Source organism: Cnephaeus nilssonii (genome assembly GCF_951640355.1).
Source record: "Cnephaeus nilssonii genome assembly, chromosome: 4".
Lineage (NCBI taxonomy): Eukaryota > Metazoa > Chordata > Mammalia > Chiroptera > Vespertilionidae > Cnephaeus > Cnephaeus nilssonii.
In genome coordinates this window covers 46,311,159-46,333,407 of record NC_137075.1, presented here as the reverse complement: position 1 = coordinate 46,333,407, position 22,249 = coordinate 46,311,159, and the positions used below count along the sequence as shown (strand labels likewise).

The window sequence follows — 22,249 nt, the reverse complement described above, 5'->3', positions numbered from 1 at the left end:
AGCGCAGTAAACACTGATTGCTGGGCGCACCTCTGCAGAAAAGTCACTCTCACTTTCTGACCCGATGGCCGAGAGTCCAGCTTCTCCCCGTAGGTGTCTGGGTCCCCTGCGTGTCCCCAGAAACTGGTATTCAGAGTGTTTGGGAGCTTGTCTCCCTGCAGGTTGAAGAAAAGCCACGCGCCCAGTTGCCTGCCGCCAGCCCGATTTGCGCGCCTCCGTACCTCAGCTTTTCCGCGTTTGTGCTCCTTTCTCTCCTTAGTTGTAAAACTTCCACTCAGCCATCTTTCCCGTGGTTCTGGGTGGTAGACGTTTTGTCTTTTAGTTGTATTTTTGAAATTGTTGTGTGAGGCGGCAGATTAGTTGTTTAACTTTGCTGCCATCTTGGTTCCTCCTCCTCAAATTCTTTCTTGCTAGCTCTGAGACATTGTATAAATTATCTCATCTTTAAACCTTTTTCATCTCATGGCACACATAAACTAATTACTAAAATTCGGTGCCACACCAAAAAAAAATTTTTTTTTGCCGGTCTGACACACAAAAAAATAGGCATAATTTTGATTCATTCACACTGGATGGCTATTGTTGTGTTGGCTGTTGTCATTTAAAAATATATATATTCTTATTTATTTCAGAGAGGAATGGAGTGGGAGAGAGAGATAGAAACATCAACGATGAGAGAGAATCATTGATAGGCTGCCTCCTGCATGTCCCCTACTGGGGATCGAGCCCACCACCCGGCATGTGCACTTGACCACAATCAAACCCAGGACCTTTCAGTCCTCATGCTGGGGCTCTATCTACTGATCCAAACCGGCTAGGGCTGTTGTCGTTTTTTTATTTGACAATCTAAGGGAAAAGATGTCAGTGCCCTAACTAAATAGTCAGGTATTGCATGTTTTAAAAATTCTTGCAGCCCCACCGGCGTGGCTCAGTGGTTGAGTGTCAACCAATGAACTAGGAAATCACAGTTCGATTCCTTGGTCAGGGCACATGCTTGGGTTGCAGGCTTAATCCCCAGTGGGATTGTGTAGGAGACAGCCAATCAATGGTTCTCTCTCATCATTCATTGATGTGTCTATTTCTCTCTCTCTCCCTTCATCTCTGAAATCAATCTACACTAATAAAAGAGTAAGATGCAAATTGACCGTACCTTCACGATGCCCATCGGCCAATCAGGAGTGAGTATGCAAATTAACCCAACAAAGATGGTGGGTTAATTTGCATACAGAGGTGCCAAGTGGCCGGGCTGGGGGCGGGGTGGGACAGGCGTTCCGCACTGCCCCAGGCGCTCCGGGCCTCTGGGCAGCGTGGGAAGGTGGAAAGGTGGCTCCGGGCCTGAGTGAAAAGGCAGCTCTGGCCAGAGCGAAGGCAGTGCCAGCAGCCAGGGTAAGGAAGGCCCATTCTTGCATGAATCTTTGTGCATCAGGCCTTTAGTAAAAATATATTTTTTAAAAATTCTCGCAGCACACCAGTTGAAAATTGCTGCTCTAACCTTAGTGTCCTCATCTGTCCTCATCTGTAACCTTCAAAGAGTTATGAGGCTTTTTGGTGAGATAATGAATGTAAAACAGAATACAATACCTGCCACATAAACATGTTATTAATTAATTATACCATTGGTATAAGACTGTGCAATAGAAGTTCATAATTATCTGTTAAATATAAGTCAGTATGTAATACTTTAATATTGCAGCTTAAAAAGGATATGTAATAACTTATCATTACATTTACTACTTGTCAGATCCTCAGTAAAGTTCTCTGCCACTAAGCTGCCAAACTATGAGTTTCTAGAGGAAAACCATGAAGCAAATGTAAGTGTTGGTGAATAGTTTCTGAGGTAGAATTAAATGGTTTGAGGTTCTTTAGCTTAGAGAAGTCTGTGAGGAGACCTCAGAAAATGACTAAGTATATAGCATTTATGTTTATTTTTTCATTGGTTGAAACATATTATGGAACTATTGGACAAGATGAGATGATCCCAGCCTTATGGGAAGAAATTTTTGATAATGAGGTTTTTAAACTCTAAAATGAGTGAACACAGGGTCTGGTGGAATTTTCTTGTCTGGAAGGGCTTTAGAGGTAGATGAGATTTCTCTCAATCTGAGGTGTCTTAGGTAAAGATGCACCTGTAGAAAGGTAGATGTGCAGATGGTCCTTTTCAGTCTAAGAGTCAATAAAGGCCTTTAGCTCACCCAATTGCAATCAGTTACAGCCCCAGTGGCTAACCATCTGCCTGCATTTTCTGATATTTATGGGTAGCAATTAATTTAATTGTCATACTGTCTAACAAGCAATTCACAGTTTTTCTTCACAGTTTTTAAGGCTCTTGTTTTATTTATTATTCGTTTTTTTAAATAAAGAACTTTCAACCTTTAAAAATTTTTTAAAAAAGGGAGAGACAGATAGAAACATCAATGATGAGAGAGAATCATTGATCATTGATCTTTGCCTCCTGCACACCCCACACTGGGGATTGAGCCCACAACCCAGACACGTGCTCTGAACAGTGACCTTCTGGTTCATAGGTTGATGCTCAACCACTGAGCCCTATCAGCTGGGCAAGGCTCTCGTTTTATTTAGTAATGGGAATGGCTCAGGCTCACTTATTTATTTATCTATTTATTTTTAGTTATGCTTATTGAGGTTTAGTTTATCCTTTTTAGTGTATAGTTTATGAGTCTTGACAAACACAGTTGTTTGTAAAATAATCAGGAACGTCTGTCTATTTATTTATGTCTTGCTTGGAGAGGAGAAATGCAATATCAGGACAAAGGAGAGCAAAAATACAGTGACTTTTGGGGGATTTTTATAGGATTCAAGGTCAAGATTTGCCCCACACAGAAGCCAGTTGTTTGTGTCTTCTCAAATTGAGTAGATGAATTCACTTTGTCTACCTAGTGAAGTTACTTAATAGTAACTTGACTTGGTCCTTTTAAGATTTTTATTTATTTGGTCACCTGTCTTCTGCAGCATTAGGAGTGGAGGAAGAGAGGTGTCAATTATAAACTTCAAGGTGAAGAAGTGGCATGAATCTCTGTGTTCCATTCCATTTTTGCTCCACTAATAAAACATTCTGGGGACCCTAATTATATTCTAGTTATAGCAATAATAAATTCTAGAGTTTTCAGGAAATTTTTATTTCAGAGTCTGTCTTTTGAAATAAGTAACACATGCTCCAATGACATCCTTTGATTTTTAGTTTGAAAAAGATGATCACTGTAATTTATAAGAGCAGGGTGAAGATTGGTGGGTAGGAAGCTCCATTTTAGCTTAGCCTATATTGAATGCTGAATTGGGGTTTTATAGGATGGGAGAATCATGGTTGGGCTGTGTCTAAGTCATTCGGAGCCTGGGGTAGAGAGAGAAAACTATCTCCTAGTGAATGCCTACTATGTATATGCTTGGCACGGTGCTAGGTGCTTTCCTTTTTGACAGCTACTCTTGTGTAGAAATCCATCTTAGGTCCAACCACTTAAAAAACAACAACATCAAAACAACAAAAATCATATTCCTCATGGGGCCTACTTCATTAATACAAGTCACAGCTGCTACACCTTCTATAAGATCCTGGCAACATAATTAGGATAATAGACTCTCAGGTCTTGGAGGGATCTTTGAGGTCATATTGTTAAAGGGGCAGCAGCTGTTCGCTTCACCATGGAGTCTGAGAATCACTGTGTTCAGTTCTCTCAACGGGAGAATTGTCTGGGGCTATAGTCTCGTAGGCTACAATCCCATACATGATAAGGTAACGATAAGCAAATGTGAAGCATGAACTAAATTCCAGACAGGAAAAAAATATGGTTTACTGGGGTCCTCAGACAATGTAAATGGCGGGGGGGGGGGGGGGGGGGGAGAGAGGGGGAGAAGGAGGGGAGAAGACAAACTGGCAGAGATGATGCAATGTGAGGGTCTTGAATTCAGGTAGAGGCCCACAAAAGTGATCCTGATTGACACTAAACCCCAAAGAGTCTTCTCTCTCCAGTTTCATCAGCTCAGGAATCCCAGCCATCCTGGATCCTTTTCTTTGCCCTTTTATTAGCCGGGAAACCCTCTTCTTTCCACTGAAGAGAGTCAGAGAAGGGGTCTGAAGTGCATGAAGGATAAAAAACATCTTTTTTATTTTCTGAGCAGTGGTATAGACCATTGTCCTGGAGGCTAGGGAATATATTTCACGCCCTCTCAAGGTCCCTTCGGTTCAAGGATACTGTCATTCTAGGGCTCTACAAGGGGGAGGGCCTGCAAGGTCCATGCTGCCATGGAAACACGCCGCCGTGTTCCTTTTTCTTACGCGGGGCGGGGCACTGTGCCTCATTCACCAATCACCCACAGGATTTCTTGAGTGGCAGGCAGCAACAGCGAATGGGCAAGCCGATACTGAGTGACGCGCGGGAAAAGGAGGAGTTCGAGGCCGGTGGCGGCGGTGGCGACAGCGACAATCTGGGGATAGAGCTGGAGGGACCTGGGGAGCGTGCAGAGACCTCTAACTCGAGCGCGAGGGACCTCCCGCCGAGATGCCTGGTACTATTTGGGAAAGAGTGGGGGTGCAGTCAGCTCTCAAGTCTTGGCTTTGGGGTCTGAAGGAATGGCTGACCGGAGGGGGCGGGGTGGCAAGCATGGCGGCGGTGACTGGGAAAGGGTTGGAGGGCCCTGCGGAGGGGGTGGGGAAGCAGTAGCTGGGAAGGCTGAGTGGTCGCGAGGAAGCGTGAAGGGCTGTGGGGGTTCTGGCGAACGGAGATGGCAAAGCAACCTTTTGGGGGTGGTAGAGGCTCCGGAGGGACGTGGGGAGAGTTGTGGGGGATGGAAAAAGGGGCGGGAAGAGACGAGGTTAGGAAGGAGGGGAAAGGGTGTCTACGGGAAGGTGATGGAAAAGGCGAGGGAAAGGATAGGCAGGCTGATGGTAAGGAATGAGGAATCGGATCTTGGGAAGTATGATGGGAAAGTGCTTGCAAGATCATCGTGTTTTAATGGAAAGAGCTCTAGGGTGGTCCCCTTTCCCAACTCCTGTACTTCCCGCCCCATTATTTAAGCTCAGACTGCGTGAGGAAGGCCGGTAGGTTACACAGAACTGATCTTTTGTTATTCCATTCCAGGGGAGCAGATGGACCCTACTGGAAGTCAGTTGGATTCAGATTTCTCTCAGCAAGACACTCCTTGCCTGATAATTGAAGATTCTCAGCCTGAAAGCCAGGTTCTAGAAGATGATTCTGGTTCTCACTTCAGTGTGCTATCTCGACACCTTCCTAATTTACAGACACACAAAGAGAACCCTGTGTTGGTGAGTGATATCTTGTTTGGAAATGATTGAGCAGATTCCGCAACCCCCCCCCTCCCCCCGCCCAATCTAGACCAACCAGCAAATATAGGTACTCAGGTCACTATCTTTTGGGTACAATTAGTTGAAAAAATGAAATCACCATATTCACAAAAAATGTCTCATTTTAAATTATTTCATCTGTAGTGGGGATATTATGTATGTATGTTTTCTAGGATGTTGTGTCCAACCCTGAACAATCAGCTGGAGAACAAGGAGACAGTAAAAGTGGGTTCAATGAACATCTGAAAGAAGACAAAGCTGCAGGTGAGGTGTTTCAAACTGTCAGCCTCATTTTGCAAGGGTGCACTTGTTAGAGCTGGGTGGATTTAAACGTGGTTGTGGTGAATGTATGTAAAGAAATCTAGCACAGTATCTATCTGGTGCGTAGTAGGCATGCAGAAGGTTGGTTTTCTGTAATGTAGCTGATTAAGTTTGTATTGTCTGCATTCCTGAATTTGTATTAAAGTTTAGTGGTAAATGCCTTTTGTGCTAATATCCTCTTGTATTTTTCAGACCCTATGGATTCTTCTCATTTGGATACATGTGGTTCCATCAGTCAGGTCATTGAACAGTTACCTCAGCCAAACAGGACAAGCAGGTATACTAGTGTTTGAAGAAATTTATTTACATTTATTAACGGATCAATTCTTTTGCCTGTACCTTTGACTCATCCCAAAGATAAAGGGATTAATCATATTTTTGTGAATTAGGGAGTGGGATTTGAGGATTGTGATAGTGCTGTTAGCTGGAATCGCTTTTGTGAAGGTAATAACATTTTTGCATCTACATTATTCATATTGTGATCTGTCTTGTACATGTGAAACAAAATAAGTATTCCTTATTCTTAGCATAGATACGACTTATTAATTGGAAAAATAAATCAAACAATATATTTAAGTATATTGTCAAAACTGTTAGGCATGCTTTCCACCAACCAAAGTACCTCACCAGTTTTAGACCCAGAATGTTTAATTCATATTCTATTCAAACAGTATTCAATTTTTACTTTGTCTTTCCATCGCCCATTTATTGAGTTTATTTTCTATTCGAGGTACTAGATTGGATGCTTTTATTATGTTTTGAGAGTTCTTTATATATTCTAGATACTAGTCCTTTGTAGGATATACGATATGCAAATATATTCTTCCACTCTGCAGCTTGTCTTTTCACCCTCTTCAGAGGGTTTTCCACAGAGAATGTTTTTAATTTTGATGAGATCTGTTAAATATTTTTAACAGAATAATATGAATGCATAGTTAATTTTAAAAAGAGTTTATAATGAAAAGCAGAGAGTTCTTTCTCATCCTTGGTCTCCTTTCGAAGAGGCAATCTTATTTAAGTGTTTGTGTTTTTACTTTTTTGGGAGGTCATCTTCCTCGCCCTTAATACTATTGCAAAACAAAGTAACACTATTACACTGCCATTTCTTATTTTATCAGATTAAGATAATTGAGTTCCATAAGTGAAGATGAGGATTTCTTCCCAACAATGCTTTCCCAATTTTTGTAATAATTATTTTAGTTATTTTATTAATTACTTTTATACTTCAAAACAATATATTTAAACCTTTGTTTTCTTCTTCCATCAGCTTAGACAGTGGAGAAAAGTTTAAGATTAGTATTATTTTTTGTCTAAAATTAAGCCTCTTCTGATTTTTAAAAAAAATCCTCACCTGAGAATATGTATTTTTTATTGACTTTTTAGAGAGAGAGGAGGGGAAAGACAGGGACAGAAAGAGAGAAAGAAATAAACATCTACCTGAGAGAGAAACATTGATTGGTTGCATCCCATACGCACCCTGACTAGGGATTGAATCCGCAACCAGGTATGTACCCTGACTGGGAATCAAACCTGTACCCGTTTTGGTGCATGGGACAACGCTCCAACCAACTGAGTCACCCGGCCAGGGCATTCTGATTTTTTAAAATATTTGTAGTAATATTTTATTTTGGAATAATTTCAAATTAAAAACAAAAATTGAAAATAAAGCCTCTTCTGATTTAACGAATCATTCTACAAATATTTATTGAGTCAAGCACTATTGAATATTGGGGATACAAAGTGATCAGAAGAGATGAAAATTCTAGACCTTAATGTAGCTTACATTCTTGTATGGGATATAGCAATACATGATGAATAAGTAAAAGATATAGTATGTTAGACATTCATAGGGCTGAAGAGAAAAATAAAACAAATGGCAATAGGAAATATCACAGGAGTTGCAAGTTTATATAGAGTGACTTGGGGAATGCTTCACTGTTGTGGCATTTGATTCAAAGTCCTAAGTGATGCCGGCAGGTGTGGCTCAGTTGTTGAGCGTGGACCTATGAACTAGGAGATCACAGTTCTATTCCTGGTCAGGGCACATGCCCAGGTTTTGGGCTGGATCCCCTGTGGAGGGCGAGCAGGAAACAGCTAATGAGTGATTCTCTCTCATCATTGATGTTTCTATTTCTCTCTCCCTCTCCCTCCCTGAAAATCAATAAAAATATATTTTAAAAAAATCTTAAGTGATTAAGTGATCTCTGTTGTTATCTGGGATAAGTGCAAAGGCCCTGAGGTGTGAGCATGCTTGGCATTTTTGAGAAATGGCAAGGTTAGTGTGGCTGTAGGTGGAGTGATTGAGAGGAGTGGGAGAAGAAGTCAGAGAAGTAAAGAGGGGACCAGAATCTGTAAATGGGCACTGTGAGTAATTTGGCTGTTACTCTTAGTGAGGTAGAAAGGCATTTAAAAGTTTTGAGCAGAGGAATGACATGATCTGACTTAGATTTTAACATGATCACTCTGATTGCTGGATCAAGAATAGTCTGAAGGTATATAGTTTTTATCTGTTGACTAGTAGCCGTGCGCCAGTAGCTCGCTGCTGCCCTCCTGTAGCTCCCCCGCCCCCCTCATAGCTTGCTGCCCTGCCCCTCCTATAGCTTTCCGCTGCCCACTTGTAGCCAGTAGCTCGCTGCTGCCCTCCTGTAGCTCCCTCCGTCCCCCCGCCCCCCTCCCCCATAGCTTGCTGCCCTACCCACTCCTGTAGCTCTCCGCTGCCCGCTTGTAGCTCGCTGCCCCACCCTCCTGCTGATCCGTGATCTGGTCATTACTCGGTCGGTCATTAGCTTCACGGCATAACGACCATTTGCATATTACATCTTTATTATATAGGATTGTACCTCAGAAAAGCTGGAAAAATGAAAATAATTAAAAATAAAAGAAGCTATTTAAATAAAGTTAATAAAAGGAATAGACTGAAGGGGGAGCAGAGGCAGGAAGACCAACGAGGAGACAATTTAAATAATTTAGACATAATATGACAGTGGCTAGACCAGAGTAGAAGTGGATGGAGGGTAGTGAGGCTCTAGGTTTTTGATAATGGGATTCAAAGACAGATTGAATGTAAGAGTAAAGAAGGAAGTAACAATGTTTTTGGTTTGAGAATTAGAAGAATGGAGTTACTGTTAATTGAGATGTACTACAGGAGGAAGTCAGTTATAGACAAGCTAAAGTTGAGCTGCCTTTTCAATTGCCAGTTGGAAGCATTTGGTGATGTACAAGTCTGGAGCTCAGGGGGAAGGTCTATGCTGGAGATTTAAATTGCAGAGTCATAGCATATGGGTTATATTAAAAGCTCGAGTCTGGATAAGAGTACTGATGAGAAAAAAAAAAAAAAGAGTACTGATGAGGTGAGTGTAGGTGGAGTAGAGGTCCAAGGACTCACTGAGCCTACCAGCATTTAGAGGTCAGGGACAGGAAGAAAAACACTAAAAGAGACTAAATGAAGATCCAATTTGTGTGGTTTGTGCTGTCTTTCATGGCTCTTCTGCTTTTTGTTATATTTGCTCTTGGACTTTCTTTTCCTGTATTTCCCAAGGTCATGCATCTGTCTTATCCTCCCAGTTATGCAAGTAATGCTCTATACTTGCCTCTTGAACAACATGGGTTTGAATTGTGTATGTATGTCCACTTATGTGCAGATTTTTTTTCATAAATAGTCAGCCTTCCTATCCTTGGGTTTTGCATGCATGGATTCAACCAATTGCAGATGGGAAACAGTATTTAAAATTGTTTTAAAAATTGATTTCAGAGAGATAGAAACACCAATGATGAGAGAGAATCACTGATTGGCTGCCTCCTGTATGCCCCCTACTGGAGATCAGGCTTGCAACCCAACTGTGACCTCCTGGTTCATAGGTCAACGTTCAACCACTGAGATACCGTGGCTGGGTGGAAAACAGTATTTTTCATCCATGGTTGGGGATCCATGGATATGAAGGGCCAACTGTAATGCATTGTTCTACACTATCTATATATATAAAACCCTAAGTAACCGGACAACCCTATGACCAGCTGGTAGCTATGACGTGCACTGACCACCATGGGGCAGACGCTCAATGCAGGAGCTGCCCCCTGGTGGTCAGTGCGCTCCCACAGTGGGAGTGCTGCTCAGCTGACCCTCGGGCGCCAGATGTGCAGCTGCGGTACTCCCCCTGCGTGCCCCTCCTACCCCATGAGGTAGCGTTTAAGGCCGGGCTGCGGCAGCGTGGAGGTCCACTGATCACAACAGGCCAAGCTGAGGGACCCCACTGGTGCATAAATCTGTGCACCAGGCCTCTAGTTTTATATAAGGGACTTGACCATTCTTGGATTTAGTTATCCACAGCGGTCCTGGAACTAGTTCACTCAGATACCAATGAATCACTAAAGTTTTGTGAGAGTCAAAAGTTATACGTGTATTTTCAACTGCATGGGGGGCAGCGCCTATACCCACTGTGTTGTTCAAGGGTCAACTGTATTTTATTTTTGTGAAAATATTAGTTCTTTTTCTCTTTCTTGGATCCCCAAATTTACAAATTTATGTTTTTTACCTCTTTTATGCTTAAGTTATGCTCAGTAGTTGTATGAAATATTAAACGTGTAGAAAGTTACAAGGAAGCAAAAAACATCTATAATTCTGCCACCCAGAGGCTAATTGCTATAAACATTTCGGTTTATTTTCCCTCTTTATTTGTGGACTTGATTTGCATAGTTGACATGTGGTCAGTATGGTGGCTGACCTTTTTGCTTAACAACATGAGCATTTTTCCTATGACGATTAAAACTTTTAATAGCATTTTCCCCAAGTTTTTTATTTTAAAAATTTAAACCTCCAGAAAAGATTAAAGGATAGTACACATTTGTTCTCTCTGTCTATATATGCATGTGCTAGATCATTTGAAACTAAGTTGCAGACATAATTCCCCTTAAATATTTTAGCATTTATCATCTAAGAATAATATATTATTCTATATGATCATAATACCATTACCACACCAAAGAAAGTATTAATCTATAATAATAAAAGCATAATATGCAAATTGACCAAATGACCAAACAGCAGAACAACTGCCTGGATGACCTGGATGACCACACTATGACATGCACTGGTGCCAGGCCAGCCAAGGCAGGTGCAATGCAATTGGTTGTGGGGGGGGGCCCAGCCATCACCCCACGATCGCCCCTCAGAGGGAGGCCCAGGCTACCCGGCTGGTGGCGCTGCGGCAGGTGGACGGGGCTTCTCTCTGCGTGGCAGCAATCTATCGTGGAGCTCTGGTCAGATGGGCAGGGCCTCCCTCTGCAGGGCGATCGATCTGGGGGCCCCGTGATCAATTGCCCCACAAAGGGAGGCCCAGATGACTGGCCAGCGACACTGTGGCGGGTGTGTGGGGCCAGCCAGCAATTGCACCCCATGCCTGTTGCCTGCAGAGGGAGGCAACCGGTGGTGGGGGAGGAGCGCGGAGGCGGGGCCAGCTGCAGGCAGGCAGTGGGGGCAGGGGGAGGTGGGGGGAGTGGGAGGGGGGGAGGAGAGCCCTGATTGGCCCTGATCACCAGCCTGGCCTAGGGACCCTACCCAAGGGGTCCCAGATTGCAAGAGGGTGCAGGCTGGGTTGAGGGACACCCCCTTCCCCCCCCCCCCGCCTCTAGTTCCTTAATATCTGACAGTATAGTTCATACTAAAATTTTTCCAATTTTCTCAAAGATGTCTTTTATATATATAAATTTTTTAAGAGTCACCAGTCTTTTTTTTAAAATATATTTTTATTGGTTTTTATTTTTATTGCAAGCCCATGCTCTGTCCACTGAGCTAAACCAGCTAGGGTGAGACTATTCTTTTGTAATATTTGTTGCAGATTTTTCCATAGTTGTTATTTGTCTTTTACTTTTATTATGTTTTTTGACCTGTGATGTAATCTTTTTAAAAAATACATAGCTCTGCCCTAGCTGGTTTGGCTCAGTGATAGAGCGTCAGCCTGTGGAGTAAAGGGTCCTGGGTTCAATTCCAGTCAAGGGCACATGCCCAGGTTGCCAGCTTGATCCTCAGTAGGGGGCGTGCAGGAGGCAGCTGACCAATGATTCCCTCTCATCATTGATGTTTCTGCCTCCCGCCCTCTCCCTTCCTCTCTGAAATCAATAAAAATATATTAAAAAAATACATAGGCCTCACCCTGGCTGGCGTAGCTCAGTTGGTTGAAGCATCGTCTTGTGAGCCAAAAGGTTGTGGGTTCGATTCTCAGTCAGGGTACATACCCAGGGTACATATCGGGGGGATAGGGATGCCTATGAGAGGCAACTGTTTAATGTTTGTCTCTCATATTCTTTCTCACTTTCTCTCCCTTCCTCTCTCTCTAAAATGAATAAAAACATATTCTTAGGCGAAGATTAAAAAAAAATAGGCATCTTACCTTATAAAATGTATTAAGTAAAATACATTTTATTCAGATATTCTGGTTCTATGTATGTATTCTAAGATTTTTTACTGTAGTATTTTTGTGAACTGTTTGCTTTAATAGATGTATTTTTGAACCCCTTCCCTACACATCTAATCCATATCTATTATCACTTGTCAGTAATTCTCTTGAGTGCAAGATTTTTCTGTTTCTGCTCATGTCTTTTCAGAGAAAGATAAAATTCAAGTATGTTTGTTCTTTCTTCTGTTTAATGATTGTGCTACTTAATTCTGTACACTGTTTTTGAGTTGTTAACCTTTTTGGTGCTTGTCTGTAGAAAGAAGCAATAATGGGGTGAGGCTTTTTACTTTTTCAAATTTGCTTAAAAGGTGGTTGGTGTGTGGGGAGTCACAATAAAATTCCAGAGTGCTTTGAGCAAAATGTCCCAACCTACCTGGGAACACGTGATTGTATCTTTCTGCTGTGTAGTGTTTTGGGACGGTCAGTGGAACCTGCTCCTCCTGTGGGGGAAGAGAAGGAAGAAGAGGAAGACAAGGAGAAGGGGGAAAAGGAAGAAGATACTCTAGATGTTGCCACACATTCCCTTGGTGCTGAAGGTAGCTTTATGCCTTTTTCAGGATAGTAGATTGTTCTAAGTCCTTTTATTGTGAGCATACACTAAATTTTTATTTATATCAGGTTATAGATGTGTCATCATAAATTGAGAATAGTCATTAAGAAATTTGCTTAGTAGTGTAAGATATTTCACCTACTTTGGTGTTTAGGAATTTCCAGGTCATTGGATAGCCCCCTTTGTGCATATTGACTCTTCTTCCTTTTGTAATCAAATATTTTTGGGATGTATGCTTTATGGGGCTGGAAGTACATTGAATTATTGAGTATGGGGTATGGTTTATGTATATTTCCAAGAAGTAGAAGTAGTCTACTTATATTAGGTGCTTGCAAGGTTTTATAGCATGCAACTTTTTTTTGGCTTCATTACACATTTCCCCCCTTCACTTTTACTGCTTCTATTTTGATTTTATTTTGAAAAACTGGGGGAGGGCAGGGCTTTGATTTGAAGGATATAACATGACCTTCTTTCGCTAAGTGATAGCACCTTGCCTGGTGCATAATATTGTAGGATGATACCTAATTTCTTTGGGCCTTGTTCCTAGATCCTGCCTCATCACAGTTGGGCTTTGGGGTTCTGGAACTCTCCCAGAGCCAGGATGTTGAGGAAAATACTGTGCCATATGAAGTAGACAAAGAGCCTCTGCAGTCAGTAACCACCAACTCTGGTTATACTAAGCTACCTGATGTGGATGCTAATATTGGTATGAAACTGTTTTCTGGCATTTGGAATTGTTTATAAGCATTTTCATCCCATGCTAGAGCTCTTCTTTCCTTGATAACATTTTATAGCTATCTAAGTTAATATAGTCTATGTTAATATAGTAAGGTTGCAGAGTTGTCTGGCAAGTACTTGTCAGTTGATGGCTTGCAGATTAGTGTTTTTTTGGTGAGTTATTGGTTGTTTTCCATTTTGGAAAATGTATGTATTTTCTAATTGGACTTCTGTCTATTAAAATCTTTACCTTTAAAAAAGCATTAGGGACTGCTTCTAGTACTTTGAAAAATTAAATATCTCCTTTCTTCTTTTTTTTAAATATCTCCTTTCTTCTAACACTTCAAGCAATTAAGCATGAAGAGCAGTCCAATGAAGATATCTCCATGGCAGAACAGCCCAGCAAGGATGTCTCTGTGGTAGCACAACCCAGTAAGGACATACATGTGGTACAAGAGCAAAATCCATCAACTGCAAGGTAACCCATCTTCTTTCTAGAAAGTATTTTTGGATTTCTGCTGTAGGGTTATACTCATTTCACTTGGCCAGGATTTTCAGAAATTTTTGATTTTCATCTCTCCCCTTCCCTCCTCCTAGCATTTTTCTGGTCCAATAAAAACGTTGATTATTCATGAATTCTCTTTGTGTCCTTATCTTTAGGCATATTACAAAGCCATTTTATTGCTGTTGTAACTATAAGCATTACTCCTTAATCTTTGGTTGCTTCTCCTCTCTGATCTTTGTCTACTGCCTCTCTGTGGGAGGTATTCTAGCCTCTCTGGTGTTAGGAGGAGTCACATGAATGTTATATTTGAGAGTCTTACTATTTCTGTACTTGAAGGGCACCCAGATTGTTTTGGGTTGTTGGGTATCCTGCATTTGGTAGTTTATGATAAAGATTTAGGGAGATATTCTTTCCCAAGTTCATTACGCTCTTAATTTGGTAGGAATTGGGCAGCATATCTCTCTTCTGCCCATTGTGATGGTTGTTTCCAAACAGTGTGGCATCTGGTCAACAGCTCAAGTTCGGATGTGGCAGAGGAAAAGTGGGATGCTTCCAGTTTGGGGCGGGGATAACTAAACATTCAATATTGCTACTTCCTTCTGTGGAAATAGTGGGGAGGGGGCAGATGTGGGGTGGAGGGGGTCAATGGGAAAAAGAGGAGACATCTATCTGTAATACTTTCAACAATGAAGATTAAAAAAAAAAGAAGAAATAGTGGGGAATGGGGTTCTGGGGTCCTGAATAAAATTGAATATAAAGAGAAGTTGACTTTCTAATGCAAAGCACTCAGCTTATAACTGGGCCATAGTTTTTAGGCCGACCTTCCTTCCTTCCTTCCTTCCTTCCTTCCTTCCTTCCTTCCTTCCTTCCTTCCTTCCTTCCTCCCTCCCTCCCTCCCTCCCTCCCTCCCTCCCTCCCTCCCTCCCTCCTTCCCTCCCTCCTTCCCTCCCTCTCTCTCTCTTTCTTTCTTAATATGTTTTTATTGATGGAGAGAGGATAGAAACATCAGTGATGAGAGAGAATCATCGATTGGCTGCCTTCTGCGTGCCCTCTTCTGGGGACCCCTCTTCTGCAACCTGGAACCTGCAACCTGGGCATGTGCCCTGACTGGGAATCGGACTGTGACCTTCTGGTTCATGGGTCGACACTTAACCACTGAGCCACACTGGCCAGGCTAGGCTTTTCTTTAGGAAGTTGCACTCTAGCTAGTTTTGCTATTCTGTTTACTCTGGGAAATTGTAGAGTAGGTAAATCTCATAAGAATCTGGAAAGGGATCAGCAGTGAATGTCTTACATGTGTGAATAGTACTAGTGTGGAGTCTTGGTTTGGGGCTTAGATTTAGTAGAGCAAATGGAAAAGGCCAACAGAAGGTAATGTGTGTGGCAATAAGTTCAGAGAATAATTCACACCCAGGCCCTTTCCTTGGAAGGTCATTGGTAGAACTGGCATTGCTGTGGTCTGGATTAAAATTCTTCATGCATGTGTAGATAATAGCATATGTAACAAAAATTCCTAAATGACTTATCAGTAATCTCATGTAGTGCAGCAGTGAGCAGTGTTGAAAAAAGGTATTGCAGTGTGAGAGACTTAGACAGGCTTTGAAATGAGCTAAGGGCTTTGTATCATCAAATAGTATCTTACTTAATTTTCACTAGGTAGTTATATATACTAGAGCTATTGAAAAATTTGAAATCATTAAAGGAAAACAGACAAAACACAGGAAAAGTTTATTAGCTCAAAGATGAAAACATTTGAAATAGCAACTTTTTCTCCTGGTGATGTGAATCTCCTAGGTCGGAGGACATGCCTCCTAGTCCCAAAGTATCTCTTACTGCTGTGGAAACAAAAGAACAAATATCTGCTCAAGAAATTCTGGAAGGTGGACTGCAGATTCCAAAGTTACCAGAGCCTGAGGTTTTGTCAACTCAGGAAGACTTGTTTGACCAGAGCAATAAAACAGGTACAAAGAGTAATTAGTTGCTGTATAGTTCCTCTTCTCCAAAGATAAAAACTCTTTATTTCTGTTTTGCGGCTACTGTTTAAGTTAGAAGGCACTTTATAGGTATGCAGACTTGTTTGTGATATGGAAGGAAAATATGTCTCTAGCTGATTAATGAGAAAATCTTTTTGAGAATGATTGCTATTTAACATTTTAACATAATTTTCTCTCTCTTTTGGAAATGGAGATATTGAGGAGTAATAGCTAATACAGTAAATTTAATAACTATGGACAGAGTAGCAACTTCTGTTGTCATAGGTCTTCAAATATTTAACATAATTAAGTATACGTTTTTTCATATTCACCTGGCTAACAGTGTACTTATCTGTTTGTTAGTTCACAAATAGGAAGTTATGGTCTAGGACAGTGGTCGGCAAACTCATTAGTCAACAGAGCCAAATATCAATAGTACAACGATTGAAATTTCTTATGAGAGCCAAATTTTTTAAACTTAAACTTCTTCTAACACTACTTCTTCAAAATAGACTCGCCCAGGCCGTGGTATTTTGTGGAAGAGCCACACTCAAGGGGCCAAAGAGCCGCATGTGGCTCGCAAGCCGCAGTTTGCCGACCATGGGTCTAGGAGAAAGAATGTAAAACTTAGAAGACTAGAGTGGTATTTGTTTCACATTTTGTTAACTCCCACCAACCCTTTATTCTGTTACCTCACAGAGCCAGAAAGCTTCAGTAATAACTAGCAAAGTATACATCAAGTTCTCATGTTGTCGATAGGTTATGTGATTTTGAATGAAACAACATATAACAAAACCAATTTTACCCCAGGCTAACTGTTATAAAGAAGAGGTAAGTTCATAGGATATTTCATCAACATTAAAATGATGTTGAATGAGATGACATTGTTGGAGGACCTGCTGTAATGTGTTGGTTGTAATGAGGGAAGGAGAGAGGGTTATATTCCTTTACTATGCTGTGAATATGTGAAAAAACATTCAGAGTCACTAAGGAATCTTTTTTGGCCTCTCGCTAAATCTATAAGGTTGTATTTAAGACATTCCTTTATACTTGGGATTAGTAAAGCTGATACTCCATCTGTTGCTAAGAAGGGACCAACAGGAGACTCTTCATACTGTAAATCAGTACTGGCTATTTATATATCCTTTTACTAACATGCTAGTATTTTCTGTCTCCTTTTGAGGAGGCTCAGGTTCTAATCATGAAAATTGCTGCATTCATATTATCAGGTGTCATATGCATTATTTTGACTTCTCCCAACTCCATATTATGGCATGAGCTTACTTCACCTTAGGTAGACCTTGAAATAAAAGTCTCACTTGCTGTTTTATAATAGAACCTTCACAAGAAAGGATTCTGGCCTTTTTCAAGCTTTAATCATGACCTAAAGGACTAAGGAATTCTTTTTGTCAAATTTTTATTAAAAAAACCTATAATTTAGTAGGGAGGGGGGCTTTTAATGATCACTCAATATTTGTGTTAGCATGGCATTTCATTAACTGTACTATAATTAGAAAACAGTGTCTACCCTCTTGGAACATGATTGGAAACATGTATATTACTCTTTTTGCAGCACAGAGTGCTTTTTTGTTTGCTTGTTTTTTACAACTCAGTAATGTCAATCTGAGAATAAATGTAACTAGATTTTTTTTCCCCTCCCAATAGTCTCTGATGGTTGCTCTACTCCTTCAAGGGAAGAAGGTGGGTGTTCTCTGGCTTCCACACCTGCCACCACTCTGCATCTCCTGCAGCTCTCTGGTCAGAGGTCCCTTGTTCAGGAGAGCCTTTCCTCGTAAGTAAGCCTGAAGCAGCTCTGCCAGGGAAACATGTGCCTGAGGGGCTTAGGCTAGGGTTCAAAGAGCTAAACTTGTCCACAAGTTCAGCATTCTTTCTGAAACCAAAAGGTAAAATCTAGGCTTTAGAATTTTGGGGGTAAGAACTTAGTAGGACCATTGAAGGTAGGTAGATCTGCTTTCCCATTTGGACATTTAAAAAAAAATATATATATTTTATTGATTTTTTTACAGAGAGGAAGGGAGAGGGATAGAGAGTCAGAAACATCGATGAGAGAGAAACATCGATCAGCTGCCTCCTGCACACCTCCCACTGGGGCTGTACCCGCAACCAAGGTACATGCCCTTGACCGGAATCGAACTTGGGACCTTTCAGTCCGCAGGCCGACGCTCCATCCACTGAGCCAAATCGGCTAGGGCCCATTTGGACATTTTATAATAGTAGCCCAAAGGTTTCATTAGGGAAGAAACTGCCCATTTACTAAGAGACTGTTATACATCCAAAACAAGCATTCTGCTCTTTTATTTGACTAAAAATTCTTCCCATTTAATAGGGGTGGAAAATAGTTTATACTAGAGTTAACAGTAGTTAGATTTCTTTCTCTCTGTGTTGGGGCAAAGAGGTTTGTACTTTTAAATAAAAATGTGCATGATCTTTCTAATAGGCAAAAATGGAGTAAATATTTTTGTCTCAAAAATCAGCAGATGAATTATTTTTTAGTACTTTCTCATCTGCTTTTCATTCATGATGTCCTTGTGTCTGATCATTAATTTTCTCTTATAATCATATGGCTTTATGCTTACTCTTTAAAAAATATATTTTTTTATTGATTTCAGAGAGAAAGGGAGAGGGAAAGAGAGAGAAATAGAAACATCAATGATGAGAGAATCATTGATCGGCTGCCTCCTGCATGCCCCACTCTGGATCAAGCCCAAAATCCAGGCATGCGCTCTGACCAGGAATTGAACCATCACCTCCAGGTTCATAGGTCGACTCTCAACCACTGAGCCACGTGGGCTGAGCTACTCTTTTTCTTTTTTTTTTTTTTTCCAATTCTAATTTTGGTTATGTCTCATGTGAGAAATAGTTATTGAAATATTCATGGCTCTTCCACAAGCCCCAGGTAGTTTTTGAGAGAAATGCTAATTAGTATTTGTCTGAATGGCTTAGACATTTTTGCTATTAAAAAGTAAGAAAACAAATGCAAAACTGTGGCTGTGGTTAAAAAATAATCTGTGATTTTCTCTTTCTATAAAGGAATTCCTCAGATCTTGTTGCTCCTTCCCCTGATGCTTTCCGATCTACCCCATTTATTGTTCCTAGCAGTCCTACAGAGCAAGAAAAAAGAAAAGGTGAGCTCTCTTGATCTGTCGGTTGATCTCAGATTAGAAGAGGAGCAGCAATTCTGCCTTGCAAAATATACTGTTTCTTTATATGTTAGAACACTGACCTAAACTATTCAGTAGGACTTAACTCTTCTAGCACCAATTCTTTTGAGAACTCGGTGTTGTTGACTTAATTTTTAAAAAGTCCCTTAAGGGAAAATGTTCAGGTTTTCAAGTTAAATTCAAATGAATTAGTATAGTGAAGAGCTGGATTTACTACTAATTTCCTGCAACATATTTACATGTTATTGATGAGAGGGAACCAAAAATTGTTTCTTTTGTCTTTATAGGTTATTTTGTTATTTATTTTTTAAATATATTTTTATTGATTTCAGAGAGGAAGGGAGAAGGAGAGAGAGATAGAAGCATCAATGATGAGAGAGAATCATTGACCAGCTGCCTCCTGCTTGCCCCCTGCTGGGGATCAAGTCTGCAACCCAGGCATGTGTCCTGACCGGGAATCAAACCCTGAACTCCTGGTTCATGAGGTTGACACTCAACCACTTAGCCACACCGGCTGGGCTATTTTTGTTATTAAAGCAGTTTTTGTCAGAGTGGCTAGGAGCAGGTGGTAGAAATTTTGACTTCCTTCACTTTCTTCTTTGAAGACCTAGGGATTTTATACTTTATTCACAAGAAAATTTTTCCTTTTACTTAATTTATCTTATTATGTAAACTTCTTTTGCTCAGTACTAGTCTCCTATCCAGTCATTCAAGATATTTCTAAATTCCTACAAAGCCTTTTCCAATAAATTCCATGATTTTCTCCTTTTCATACCACTAGTGGTACATTAGCTAATTTTTATTGAACACTTAGTATATCCCAGACACTATTTTATGTCCTTCTTTTTGGTTTTAGTCGCTTCTCTTTGTTTTTTATCATTGAATCAATCCTAGGAAGTAGGTGTTACTTTTATATCTGTTTTATAAATGGGGAAATGGAGGCACAGAGAGATCTCACAACTAATAAGTCAGGATTTGAACTCAGGCAGCTGCCTCCATAGCTGTTGGGTGTATGCCTCCTATGATATCCCCCTCTCTGCTCTTAAGTGATATAAATATAGAGATATATTTAACTGTTTTACAAGTGTAATTTACTGATGGCAAAATCTAATCTTATATTTTCTTCTGCCACAAAGTTTGTGTCTGGCTATTTTCTTTTGAAATAGTTTGTAGGTATCCAAATGGACTAATATTCTAAGCATAGCATGATTGATTAGTGATGTCTTAAGTAAAAAATAAAAGTCAGTCTATTCTATAGAACTGCTGTTAATGCAAATTACGTTTGGTTTATATTTAGAACCATTTCTTCTATCTGTAGTGTGAACATATAAAAATAATTATATTTAAGACTAGAGGCCCGGTGCATGAAATTCATGCACGGGGGTGGGGTCCCTCAGCCCAGCCTGCACCCTCTCTAATCTGGGATCCCTCTCACAATCTAGGACTGCTGACTCCCAACCACTCGCCTGCCTGCCTGATTGCCCCTAACCACTTCTTCCTGCCAGCCTGATCACCACTAACCACTCCCCTGCCAGCCTGATCGATGCCTAACGGCTCCCCTCCCAGCCCGATTGCCCCTAACTGCCCTCCCCTGCTGGTCTGGTCGCCCCCAACTGCCCTCCCCTGCAGGCCTGGTTGCCCCCAACTACCCTCCCCTGCTGGCCCGGTCACCCCTAACTTCCCTCCCTTGCCAGCCTGGTTGCCCCTAACTGCCTTCCCCTGCTGGCCCAGTTGCCCCTAACTGCCCACCCCTGCCAGCCTGGTCACCCCTAACTGCCCACCCCTGCTGGCCTGGTCACCCCTAACTGTCCTTCCCTGCAGGCCTGGTCGCCCCCAACTCCCCTTCCCTGCTGGTCTGGTCACCCCTAACTGCCCTCCCTTGCCAGCCTGGTCGCCCCTAACTGCCCTCCCCTGCCAGCCTGGTCGCCCCCAACTGCCCTCCCCTGCAGGCCTGGTTCCCCCCAACTGCCCTCCCCTGCATGCCTGGTTGCCCCTAACTGCCCTCCCCTGCAGGCCTGGTCCTCCCCAATTGCCCTCCCCTGCAGGCCTGGTCACCCCCAACTACCCTCCCCTGCTGGCCCGGTCACCCCTAACTTCCCTTCCTTGCCTGGCTGGTCGCCCCTAACTGCCTTCCCCTGCTGGCCCGATTGCCCCTAACTGCCCACCCCTGCTGGCCTGGTCATCCCTAACTGCCCACCCCTGCCAGCCTGGTCGCCCCTAACTGTACTCCCCTGCAGGCTTGGTTCCCCCCAACTGCCCTCCCCTGCAGGCCTGGTTGCCCCTACCTGCCCTCCCCTGCCGGCCCGGTCACCCCTAACTGCTCTCCCCTGCTGGCCTGGTTGCCCCCAACTGTCCTCCCCTGCAGGTCTGGTTCCCCCAACTGTCCTCCCCTGCAGTCCTGGTCCCCCCCAATTGCTCTCCCCTGCAGGCCTGGTCCCCCTCCAATTGCCCTCCTCTGCAGGCCTGGTCCCCCCCAACTGCCCTCCTCTGCCAGCCCGGTCACCCCTAACTGCCCTCCCCTGTTAGGCCTGATTGCCCAAAACTGCCCTCCCCTGCCGGCCATCTTATAGTGGCCATCTTGTGTCCACATGGGGGTGGTCATCTTTGACCACATGGGGGCAGCCATCTTGTGTGTTGGAGTGATGGTCATTTTGCATATTACCTCTTTATTATATAGGATGCTTTCTCACTGATTGTAAACATCTATGTATATAAAAGGCTCAGTGACTGACCATACATACGTCCGACCGACCGACCGGCCGGTGCATATGACGCACACTGGCAATTTAAAAATAAACATTGATTCACGCATGCGTGATATCTGTCCCCATCTGACACTGGCCTCCCATTTAAATTAATTCAAACACAGTTTCCCGTGATGCCAGCGTTTGCGATGACTATTAATAAATCACAAGGACAAACTCTAGACAGAGTAGGAATATTCCTACCTGAACCCGTTTTCAGACATGGTCAGTTATATGTTGCTTTCTCTCAAGTTCGAAGAGCATGTGACGTTGAAGTTAAAGTTGTAAATACTTCATCAGAAGGGAAATTAGTTAAGTACTCTGAAAGTGTTTTTACTCTTAATGTGGTATACAGGGAGATATCAGAATAAGTTTAATCAGTTTATCAGTCGCTCTCACCGGTTTGGCTTAGTGGATAGAGTGTCGGCCTGTGGACTGAAGGGTCCCAGGTTCAATTCCGGTCAAGGGCATGTACCTTGGTTGCGGGC

At 42.1% G+C, this 22,249-nt stretch overlaps 1 protein-coding gene across 2 annotated transcripts in view; it reads left to right on the top strand.

Moving 5' to 3' along the window:
* Positions 1-4,390: 4,390 nt before the first annotated feature.
* TP53BP1 (tumor protein p53 binding protein 1) overlaps positions 4,391-22,249 on the top strand; it is a 90,429-nt gene continuing 72,570 nt past the window's right edge. For both annotated transcript variants that reach the window (XM_079769302.1, XM_079769301.1), the window contains exons 1-10: positions 4,391-4,521; positions 5,094-5,278; positions 5,491-5,581; positions 5,831-5,915; positions 12,499-12,626; positions 13,188-13,346; positions 13,706-13,835; positions 15,657-15,823; positions 17,501-17,627; positions 18,887-18,981. In XM_079769302.1, the coding sequence (XP_079625428.1) occupies positions 4,515-4,521; positions 5,094-5,278; positions 5,491-5,581; positions 5,831-5,915; positions 12,499-12,626; positions 13,188-13,346; positions 13,706-13,835; positions 15,657-15,823; positions 17,501-17,627; positions 18,887-18,981 (1,174 nt within the window). In that variant the 5' untranslated portion in view covers positions 4,391-4,514. The remainder of the gene's footprint in view (positions 4,522-5,093; positions 5,279-5,490; positions 5,582-5,830; positions 5,916-12,498; positions 12,627-13,187; positions 13,347-13,705; positions 13,836-15,656; positions 15,824-17,500; positions 17,628-18,886; positions 18,982-22,249) is intronic.